Below are 12,633 nucleotides of genomic sequence, written 5' to 3'. Positions count from 1 at the left end.
TGGGGTCAGTGAGGGACAGACTGACAATCTTATATTTATATTGTATCCACTGCTAGGTGTCAATCTGACAAAAATGATGACTGTAAAGCAGAAGTATTAATCAGCTTTTAATGACTTAACCTGTATTATATATATCGCATTTTGCTCAGTTGCACTCACATCTTACATTTGTCTGCTTCCTCTTTAAAAATAATCTCATTAGTCTTCACCTGCTGGCACATCATGACAAATATGTTAACTTAATGTTATTTTCATGACAATTAAGTGTTGATTTGAAAGTATTTTAGTAGTTGGTGGCTATTTCAGGGCAGTGGTGGTGTTATATCTCACTGCTGTACTTCATTAATGCTTTCATGTTTTTCCCCACATGCATCTGCTGTCTGCTTTTTATGCTTTGCTGCTTTTCAAGAGGTTTTATTACTAGTACTGATAAGCTTTACAGTGTAGTCAAGATGATTTTAAACCAAAAAATGTCAAATGCATAAAAACTGATACATCCCAATAACATATACAATGTGGAAACCTGATATTCTTGATTTATCAAACAATCTGAACAGAGTTACAAATTAGATTTTTAATTCTTTACCTTTACCAGTGTCTTCTAAAGGAAGATATGCATTCCTAAAGTATCTCACAACATCATTCAAAATATTATTGGACATTATTCTTACATTAATTTCACATGACAACTCATTGAATGAAACGTTAGAACAAAGCATAGATGAACATGTCACATCTGACAATATCCCAATCTCATCAACGGGAGTATTTCCTCAAATGGTGAAACGTGACAGAAGGAGAGGAGTCTTCTCCAAGTCCTTAGGGACAAGACCACTGAGTCAAACAAGACAGAATGAATATCCAGAGACAACTGATACAGGCTGTCGGATTGTTAAGTTACAAACACTTGGCATCCAAACAGATCCCCTATGGGAGAAAAGCTGTTCATCACATATACAGAGGAAAACTGCAGTCTAACGGTCGAGGTTCACTGTATGTTTCCCTCAGGATAACAGCCTTTACAGCCAAGAAGCTATAAGGCTTCATACACACATGCTTTATACTCGAACCTAAAATCTATTTGTCTTATGAATGGAAGAATAAAGGGTTACACTTCATAATAAAGCTGTATTTGTTAACATTACTAAATGCATTAGTAAACAAGAATAACAATGAGCGAGGTTTTTCAGAATTTATTAATATTTGTGCATGTTAGTTCATGTCAATATAAATGTTCATGTTAGTTCATGGTGCATTAATGTTACCAATTTTTGGTTTGAAATGAACAAAGTAAAATGAATAATTGCTGTAGATGTTTTGTTCATTGTTAGTTTATTTTAGCTAATGCATTAACTTTACACTTACTCAGGGGATATGTTGCCACTACTTAATTAAATGCATTGGTGCAAGTTAAAAATTCTTATTTATTGATTTAATGAAACTTTTTTATTGAGTTGTCCTGACATAGCTATGATGATAATTACATCAACCATATATTGTTTGTAACTTTAACTTAAAAAACTTTAAAACATTACTCTGTAAAAATAATTTCTACGGAATTTTTTTAAAGGGTATTTAAGTTGTAATTCAGTTTAATTAGCTTGATAAGTCAAGTTCAGGTTTCAGGATCCCAGCATGCTTTGCATGGGCCTTGATAGTGAGAGTAAATGTAGAAATATGATGTTATTTAATGCATTTCTAATCAAAATGAATCACAGGAAGACTTTTAATGTTTTGTACTTTTGGTATTCAAAATAGTTTCTATTATATTGTTGATTTTTAAGAGGTTATCATTGTGTTGAAGAGTGAAGCATTCGCTCAAGTTGAGTGATACTGACTCATCAAGCATTGTCTTACATGCTGTTTCAACCAGAAGGCATTTTGATAAAAATGTTAAGACTGGTTGTCTTTTGCAACCTGACAGGTGTTGTTCATTTAAAAAGGTATAGTGTTTTTAGTAGTTTTGTAAACCAACGTCCATGTTTGAATCAAACTTAAACTTAATTTTTATGAATGAGTATTCAACTTAATAACTTCTAGTTTTAACATTGTTTTCTAAGTACATCCAACTCAATACAGTTTGTTGTAAGTTGTCTTAACTAAAAAAAAAAAAAAAAAAAAAAAATGATGCAAACTGTTGTCCAAGCGATATATTTGTTAGTGCATGTTTACAAATACAACAAAGTAATCCTAAATGTATTTATTAGGTTTTTAGGTTTATTCAGGGATGCACTGATACCACTTTACCGATCTGATTTCCATACCAGAATTCTGAGTATCATCCCATACATGATCCAGCAAAAAGTCAGGTCCAAGAATCGGATCAGGCGCATCCCTACATTGTTTTGTCTTTAAAGTCTGTTTGTCATACTTGGCTATGAGACTGCAAGTATAATAATATCTAAATAACAAACATGATAATACAAAAACAAAAGCATTTTTGTGCAAACTTTTTTGGTAATATACAAGCACAGCTATCTATCAAAAATAAGTGTTACCAGTACATAATCTTTTTCCTCCTGTGTGCTTTATGTTGATTTCATTACAATAATTATAAAATGACATAGTGGTCGTTTCAAACTTTGAAGTTAGGAGAATGATAATTGGCTTTATTTATGTAAAAAAGGACCGATGACTAATAAGCAGCAGTATCTGTTATTTCTGCTATGTGATTATAAAAATGAAAACAGATTCATTAAAATCAAGCCATATTCAACTGCAGCTTTAAATGTCATGACGTCCACGTGTAACAGTGCATGAGTCCATGCAAATAATCCTTCATAAACACACAGATGAAAGAACTTATGCTATCATTTATAAACGACAAGACTATTGGTATATATATTTATATTCTATAACTACAGGTTATAACACATTACAATGCACTCTTAAACTGCTAAAGGTTTAATTTGATAATCATAAGATAAAAAAGTGAAATGATATTCTCACCTCACTGTAATCGATATCAAGCTGTCGTTCCTTATACTCTGATGAGCCATTGAACTCAAAACATGAGTACCACCGCAGCCCAATCTGGCCACGGGTCGTCCATTCTGCAGGAACACATGGAGGAAATGATCTCCAAAATTCTGCTCTCCAGCTGAAAGGGCAGACAGGCAATAGAAAGAGATGAGGAAGATTTCACTCAGTATGAGTTTATCATAATGAGATTTCCAGATGACCTGTTTCATGTGTGCCCAAAAACCTCAGTAACATTAAATCTCTGCTCGTTGATAAAGTCACTGAAATTTTAGGTTTCGTCTGAGCTTATTAAATAGCCTACTAATATGTAATAAAACATCACTTTCTTTCAGTGGATTTCAGTGGTGTGCATATCAGATTTTAATTCAAAGGATCTCCATATAAAGCATATAAATGACCTTCATTCCTTCTGTTACAATCAACAGCACTGCCAGTATCTTAAACTTTTCTCATTGGAAAAAAATAAGCATCTAATGTGTAGATCACTATTACTTTACATTGTTATAACCTTTAATCTATATTATGCCATTCCAAAGACATTACAAACTATTCCAATGTCAAATACATGTATTGTTAACTTCTTCCACCCTCAAGCTATTTTGGGGATTTTCGCCTGGATTTGGCCTACCCAATTTCAAAAGCTTCCCATACCCACATGCAGAGGTTTACATACAAATGTTTGGTATCGTTTTACAGGAAACCCTTTGAAATTACATAAAACACTGTTGAAAGTGCTAAACATGGTTGTATGTGATGTCAGTCCTCTAATAAACACAAAAATAAATAGGCGCTTTTTGATGGTTTTTTTCTAAAGTTTTTATTTAAAAGTGTATAACGCTGGCCCTGAGTGCCTCAGCTCCCTGCAGACAGTTTTGTTTGATTCCAGCAATTGCCAGCTTACAGAGGAAAAAAGATTTTTTTTCTCTATCATAATGTATGCAAAAGTTATTTTACTCCAACTGATGGGAGGAATAATACCCTTTTTGTATACAATTTCTGCCTAAAAACATTTAAAGTGCTCCATAACCACATACAGTGGAATAAATGCAATTTCTTTATATCATTTTAAAGAAAACCCTTTGAAGTTACATAAAAAGCTGCTGTTTGTGACAAATAGTGTTATTTATGTTGTTTTCCATATGATGAAACACCAAATTTTCTATTTTTATGTTGTAAATACTGCCTTTGATAGTGTATAACTCTGGTTCTGTGTGCTCTAGCAGACTGCAGACAGTTCTGGTTGTTACCAGCAGCAGACAGTAAACACCCAAAAAAAGAATGATCTCTTTAGCATGTCGCATTCAAAAGTTATTTTCATTTTACTGAAGTGTCCGAAAATACATTTTTCATATAAATATTAATTTTTTGTTTTGGACATATAATAAATAACAAGGGATTATTCATGCACACAACCTAAGAAAATGCTGTGAATGGACTCATTTTTTAGAGTAGGACCTAAGAGAAAAAATGGTGTATTATTTGTGGCTATATGTGCTATCTGAGGCAGTCCACACTCAATTTTCCCATATGTTTACAAAAGACCATTTTTTACATCATTATTCATTCAACTATTGTTGGATATGTGTTAATAATAGAACAAAAATAATGCTGTAGCCTTATTCCTGAGAATGAGAGCTTTCAGTTGATATAAGACTTGCCCATGTTTGTCATACTTGAAAAATATGAAATATGTGAATATTAAATCATATACAAAATTATGGGGGGGGTGATAGTGTAAATTAAGTGTAAATAACTTTCTTACAGTAAAAGATTTCTCAAAGTGATGCATATCTGGAGAAAGTAGAGAGTCTAAGCTTTCAAACAGTATCTCATATGTGTTACTGGGGTCCATGATGGACCATTAAAGATTAAAAGAATATTTTATTTGAGTCAAAATACGAAATGTTGTCCCCGGGACTGGGTCCTTAGGGTTTAACAAAAAAAGTATAAACAGTGGATACTCTAAACACTGTTTGGCTGAATATACTAAAATAATGACTACAAATCAGTTTCCTAAAAGTAATTTCTCCAAAGCGTACCTGCTGAGACCTGTAACTGTTTCATTAGAGTTAACTAGTTACAAGTCAACTTATATGTGCAACCGAAATAAGCTTACAGCAATAAATAAAGCAATGACTATTATTGATTCACAATAAATTCTCATGCTTTAGATATAAACATTTACCACCCATTGAGCAGGAGTGATCAGATCTGTTCAGTAATCATTTGTATTTTTACAACATTTATCACACACTTCTATTAAATACTTTCTTCTTTAATATGGCAGTTGCAGTTGTGCTAAAATGTCTTGCACCCCTCGGCCATTTCTTTATTTTTCATACTAACACAAGTGGAAATAGTTCTCGAGTGTCCATCTTGCACCTCAGGATTGGATCCGATTGACTTTTGAATTTTTAATAAGCCTATTATATATGGAGAGCACAAATGGTTTAATAGACAGCTTAAAGAGCACATATTTTTCTGTTTTTTTTTTTTTTTTTTTTGATGTCTTGTGGTATCCTGCGATAGGTTTTCACACATAATGTTTCACATTTTTTACATTATTAATGCACCTCTCTTCCCTGTCTGTCTCAAATGCTGTGGACTCTATGAACCCCCTCCATCTCAAATGCTCTGATTGGTCAAGCTGGCCCAGTCTGTTGTGATTGGCCCAATCTGTTATCACTCAGAGCGTGTATTGGAAATGTCCTGCCCCTTACTGTGAGGTGCATGCTGTATACTCTCCAAAAAAAAAAAAAAAAAAAGGTCAAAAAGGTCCTAATACAGTATTTACCATTTAGGGACAGATACATTTGGCACATATATGAACCTAGTAATATGAACTCCTTATGTGCAGAGATGTACTTTTTGAAAGGGTACCGCCCCAGTGACAGCTAGGGATTTGCATTTTTGCTTAAAGTTTAAGAGGGCAAATGAATAAAAAAAAAAAAAATAATGAAGCTCACAGATAAATCATTTGTAAAAAAAAAAATACCACAATATTCCTAAAACAAATGAGAGTTTTTCCATTTTATTTTCATTGCGACTTTAAGGTGCAAAGCAGCATAATGTCATACTGTTATGCTTATCTGACTATATATATATATATATATATATATATATATATATATATATATTTTTTTTTTTTTTTTTTCTTTATACACTAGCATTTCTCCACAATATGTAGTGAGAAATCAGGCATATGTAAGTAAATCTACCTACATCTTTTAACTTAACCAGCCCAGTCTCACGAAATTTCGTTATATAGTCACGTAATTTTTGGATTCTTTTTTCATGATGTTATCATGAATTTTCGCGTTTTTTTTTGTGATCGTATAACGAATACCTGTTTTCATGTGATTATCACGAATTGGTTACTCAACTGTTTTGTCCTATTTTCTTACCATTGTCGCTTCGGTTTAAGGTTAGATTTACATAAAATGACATCCCTACCCAAACCCAACTCTAACCCTAACGCCAGGCGACATATAAAAAAAATAAAATAAAGTGACATTCTAATGCAAGCCCAAAATCTAACACTAAACCGAAGCGACAATGGTTTAAAAATAGAAAAAAAGCAGCTGAGTAACCAATACGTGATAATCACACGAAAACAGGAATTCGTAATACGATCACGAAAAAACGCAGAAATTTGTGATAATATCACGAAAAAAGAATCAAAAAATGACTTGACTATATCATGAAACCTCGTGAGACTGGATAGGAATAACACATCAGAGTTTACAGAGATGCCAGCTACAGTACTTAATCAAATCCCATCCAAGCTTAAATCCTCACTCCTCATCTATACTGTCCTCAGTTCAGTCTGTGTGTTGCTGTGTGACATATTTGGCAACGACTCTAACGACTGCAGATGCACTGCATCATCTACAGACATCACTTCTCCTCCATCCTGTTTCAGGGAATCGGTGGCTGTAAGGAAAAGACAAATTACTTAATGTCCCTGTAGCCCTGTGCTGGGTCTAACGGAGCATACGCCCTTTTGTCAGAACCTGTCACCTGTTTCTGTTCTCTCTCTCTCTCTCTCTCTCCACCCCAGATGAGTGAAGACCGCCAGGAATCTGAGGCGGCGCTGAAGGGAAGGTTTGTTTTGGGGCGGATGAGATGCAGGTATAATTTTGAGCGATCTCCTGCATTCTGCTTTATGTCTTGTCTTCTGATTAACTTTCTTTGATCTCTAGAGTTTTTCTGTTTGTCGCTGCAGCTCAGACCCATGAGAGCTTGTGTTGGGTTGGAGGCTAGTACATCTCCAGATTAAAGGCACAGACTCATCTGTACACTGGATGAGAGCTGACGTACACCTGATCTGAGCGATATGCAGAAAAACACTGGGGCTCGGGAGGTTCATTTCGTGGTAGGAAATAAGAAAAGTGGATTGTTTTTTTTTCCGTTATCTTTGAGTTTAACAGACACACGGTGTCCAAATGTCTGAAACCACCAGTGACAATCATGTTAAAAGTTTAGTGCAACTTTTTAATGATATTTGCAAAGAAATTAGCAGCAATTAAAGGGGTCATGAACTGGCTTATTTTCTGTGGTCCACTAAAAGCATTAGACAGATTAATTTTTAGCTAAAAAAACATAATTAGTAAACAAGGTGATATACAGTATGTAAAAAGTTTCAACGCTCACATCTGTGCATGTGTGGAATCGCACATTGCAATTATTTAAAAAGGTGTGGTTATTAGGGCTGGGATGATTAGTCGTGCAAATGCGCATTTTCTCCATTAATGAATATTAATGAATTACAGTGAAATGGCGCCACACCCGAAAGCCAGAGGGCGCTCTCATGCAGAAACTCTATTTGTGCCGCAGAAGCAGTAGCATTTCAAAAGCTATAGGCTGTTTCTCTATTCCAAGAATGCAAAGAACAGACTTGCATCCTCGTGGAGATCGGTCTTGCCAGGCGACCTTGGAAGAACGAACTCAGAAGTTTGCGAGAACATAGAACGCACTTGTGAGAATTGAGATGTGTGCAATCTTCCTGTTGGTCACCTGACCTCCTTCAGATCTCAGCGGGCAAGTCTGCACTCGATGCATTCTCGATATCAAAAACACATCTGGGTATTTTCATGCGTCCTCTGTACTTGTGTTTTTGAGAATTGGAATTGAACTTTGACGGTTAATGATGACGTAGAGCGAGAACACAAGGATGCAAGATCGCTGAAGAATGCATATTGAGAAACAGCTATAGAGGGTATGCATTGATGTCACTTTTCCACGTGACCACGCGAGAGCTCGCCCAGTTGAGTGGCAAACGTTCAACAAAATGTCTGGTTTTCATAGTGGCTGCTGCGAAAATGCCAGTAAAACGGACTATTATCAGCTTAAATTAAATTTAGTTAAAAACATGTATTTATGAAATTTAAATATGCTTTGGAGTGTATGTTTTCCAAAGAAAAACACAGACAAAATACAAATACTTTTAAGTAGAAAGTAAAACCTCTGCTTGATAGTGACCCTAGCAACTTACCAACCCACCTGTGGTCTGTGGACGTTGGCATGAAGGATCAATTTACTTCTCCTTTCTGTGTTTTTTGGCAGTCTGTAAAACGATAGCTCTGAATTCTTGTTAATCTGTTAGTAGAGTCTATCACACAACAGCTTTTTCCCCTTTCAACGCGTTTTCACTGTGTTTTCGCAGATGTCACGCTGTACTCAAATGCTGCCGCTCTGTCTTTTGCCACTCAGCGGGCGTAACCGCAGTCACTTTCACCGAAGGTGACGTCACGTGCATACTATTCCAGGAAATGTCTATAAGCATATTTATATCGCTGTTACTCAAATAGTTTCAGTTATTTTCATGATAATAATGAATATTATGAATGATTGTGTTTGACGAGTGTTGTTTTTTTCAATGCACATTACAGCGACTTAAACTTTTTAGATTGATAAGGACTTCCGACTGATCAAAGAGCCGTAGTATATGCACAAGCTGTGCATGAAACACAGAATCATAGCCTTGCAATTCAGAAACGATTTCAGACATATATTTTTAATAGGAAAACATGATGCATCGTCACAGCCCTAGTGTATATTCTCCAGCAGAGGCGGTCTTTAACATTACTATGATGTTATAGTCACACACAATTCTTACCTTAGTGTAAATAAAAGCTGTTTTTGAAATAACAAGGAAGTGTTGAGTTATGAAACACACACCTTTGGACCCAACTGTAAGACCTCAAATTGCCTGAATAAAATTGGCATTGATCAAAAGTTCACTAGCTGCAGAATAATAAAGAAGTTACTAATCATATTCCAGTCAGAATGGGAGAGAATTGTAATTAAATCAGTCAGATTTTCTTCTCTAAAATTGATGAATCTGTCATAAGTCGGATGAGAGAGTGAATCCAAATGTTTTTTTAACATAGCTAATCTAGAAAAGGATTTCATGAGCGTTCTGACAAGCAGAGAGATGAGATAAACACCATCAGGTGAGCTGCATATGCACAACTAATGTGACAGAGCGAAAGTAAACCTGACATGAAGAGTGATCTCATTCATATATGACAGTCTCTCCAGTCTCTCGAGCTTTAGTCATGATTCATCTCACCGTCAGGTTATTTACATGCCAGGACTGCAGCTGCTGCTATGGACCATTTTATTAAATTAAACCGAGCTTGAAAACTTTGAACTATGTGACACTTCATGGCTGGACCTCTAAAACAGAAAAGTAGTTCACACCCTTCTAAGCAAATGATGACAACGTTTTATATCTGTGGTGAATTATGAGGAAATCTGTGCTGCTGTGCCTGAACAACTACACAGAAAGCTCAGCAGATATCTGCATTATTGAAACGTGTGACTTTTATAAAATCTCTCCTGGCTTGGGTATTTTAAAGGGACAGTAAGTAGGGTTTTAAGTGTTTAATTAATCAAAATCAATGTCTTTATTCATAAATATGTCCTCGTTGGTGTCAAATGACTTCTGGCAATGATCTGAATGTTCTTTGTAAGCTTAGAATTTCTTCACTTTACTTACATTAAACGGGTCATGCGGGTCAAGTCCAGTGCATGCACCATGAGATGTGATTTTGTCGAAAAGTATTACTTGCTCTACTTGTATGAAATGTTTTAAATTCGTTAAAAAATAGTGAACTTTATTATCCACCAGTGAGGACATTTTCCTTTGGATTCTCAGAAAAACAAACAAACAAAGTGTTGGGTTCACCCATACTTAAAGGGAAAGTTCACCCCAAAATTACGTCCCTCTCATTTTATTTCAAATCTGTATACATTTCTGTGTTTTGCTGACCACAAATGAAAATATTTTGAGCAATGTTTGTTGCCAAACCATCTTTGAGCACTATTGATTTCCATAGTATTTTTCTTTTCTACTATGGAAGTCACTTGTGATCCTGTTTGCTGCTTAAAGGGGGGGTGCATGATTTTTGAAAAACAGTTGGTCTACTAACCAACACTGGGTTGCGTATGTGTTGGGTGGGTCTATCAACAGAAGGTCCAGATTCTATTGGGGTAGGGGCGTGTTTGTTTAGGTGATTTCAAATATCAACATTGGCTTTCAGAGATCATGTACCCCGCCTTTAATTACAAACCTCTTACTTTATGTTCAACAACAACAAAAACATTTATACACATTTAGAATAACTTAAGGAGGAGTAAATGATGACATATTTTTATCTGTTTAAAGGTGCAGTGTGTAAATTTTAGTTGCATCTAGTGGTGAGATTGCGAATAGCAACCATTGGTTCAGTTAACTGCTCACCTCTCGCTTTTAAAACGCATAGAGAAGCTACGGTAGCCACCACCGGACAAACATGTCATCTTCGGAGACAGCTTCGTAAATAAAGTTTGTAGAAACATGGCGGCACAAAATGGCGACTTGCATGTAAGGGTACCCTTTGTATGTAGATAAAAATGTCTCATTCTAAGGTAATAAAAACATAAGGGTTCATTATAAAAAGGTCTTCATACACCCCTGATAATATAGTTTTGTATATTATTTTGCATTTCTGTCAAGAGATCCTTCTAAAAATTACACACTGCACCTTTAATTCCATTCAACCTTCTTCCAGGTGGCATTACATGCATAATGTTATGATGTTAACGAGAAGCCAAAGCAAAATGTTCATGTTGAATAATAAAATTAATATGTTATTCAAAGATCCAATTTACAGGCTGAATTCAGGCTAAAGTCTCTAATTTCTATTCCTTAATCCTCCTTACAGGTAAAATCGCCAAATATTCCTTGATTTGGATTTTGCCCCCCACAGAAGAACATATTTGTTCAGAAGATATTAAATGAAAAGCATCATTCAGCAGCATTTGCCAATTAGCTAATGGGATGAGCTTTCATAACTTTAAATTCAGTCTCCAGCGCATCTCCTCATCTGATGTGATTGATTTCATCAGGAGACATTTGCTATGTCATTAACATGACCTGAGAGACCACTTCATTATTGGATAAAGAGGAAGCAGGTCGGGCATTTTTAATTGACCACTGAGCCTTACGGTTATACAGCCTCATATTTTAGGCAATATTTAGTGTCTGCAGGTTTCAAATGGAAGCTGATTATTCAATAATACACACTGATGGAGGGTCAAACATCGCCTGGAGGTGATGGCTTTTCAATAGATAGATCAGGTGTGAACCGTGAATATATCATGAATGTGATGTCAAGATTAATTATTTAACTCTAACCTAAATGACATCATTTCTGACCCAGTTTGTGAGAACCCAGCTGAAGACATTTTTGTGATTTACTGTTTTCTACATTAAATCAACCTACATAATGTAAAGAACATTTACAGCATTTAACAAACATTGCCTACATTATTTTGATGGCTCCTAATTATTAAGATGACACTTTTGCATGAATTTCACATACAGGGTCAATTTTTTTGAACAAATGCTGTTCACTTTAATCTTTGAATTTACAACATGCTCAGGTCACCATAGAAACGCATCATTTATAAAGAACATCTCACTGGTTTGGAAAAAGCACAGTTAATGAAGCTGGTGTGCGGCTCAGCTAGAATTCTTTAAAACCTCACAAGGTTTCCATGGCAAATTTGATCTGGGAAATGTCTGTGCTTAAAATAAAACTTCTGCATTTAGAATAATGTTTGTCTGATCTTAAGATCTAGAAAAGTAGATCAACTATAACAAAACATATTGATGTAAAATTACTGGCAAATGGGCAATTCCATGCAAATGTCAACATTATCATGAAAAGTTACGTTTTTTTATTATTATTTCCTACAGTGTTGGGGAAAGTTACTTCTAAAAGTAATGCATTACAATATTAAGTTACTCCCAAAAAAAGTAACTAATTGCATTACTTAGTTACTTTTCATGGAAAGTAATGCTTACGTAACTTTTAGTTACTTTTGCATTACTTTTTCTTGGCTAAAGCTTGATCTCTTTCAGGCCTTGCAGGTGTTTTTATGACTGAAAAGTTCTGCATTCAGAAATTGCATATTTTATCACAAAAATGTTTAGCTCTGGCCTGCCATCTCAGTTTCTGACTCAAACTGTTTCCACACAGGCACAGAGAGTGCATACGTTTAGTTTAATTCAGTACATATTTTTTTAATCAAATTAATTAAACTAAAAAAGTAACTTGAGTTACTTTTTTGAAAAAGTAACTTAAATATTAATGTGTACAT

At 35.0% G+C, this 12,633-nt stretch overlaps 1 protein-coding gene across 1 annotated transcript in view; it reads right to left on the bottom strand.

Annotated features, from left to right (window-relative positions):
* Positions 1-12,633, bottom strand: part of eys (eyes shut homolog) — a 255,595-nt gene that overhangs the window by 41,037 nt on the left and 201,925 nt on the right. Inside the window, exon 36 of the mRNA XM_073873603.1 lies at positions 2,950-3,100. Within this exon, the coding sequence (XP_073729704.1) occupies positions 2,950-3,100 (151 nt within the window). The remainder of the gene's footprint in view (positions 1-2,949; positions 3,101-12,633) is intronic.

Source organism: Misgurnus anguillicaudatus, chromosome 11 (genome assembly GCF_027580225.2).
Source record: "Misgurnus anguillicaudatus chromosome 11, ASM2758022v2, whole genome shotgun sequence".
Classification (NCBI taxonomy): domain Eukaryota; kingdom Metazoa; phylum Chordata; class Actinopteri; order Cypriniformes; family Cobitidae; genus Misgurnus; species Misgurnus anguillicaudatus.
Note: the sequence above shows the minus strand (reverse complement) of the source record. Positions and strands in the feature narration are given on the sequence as shown.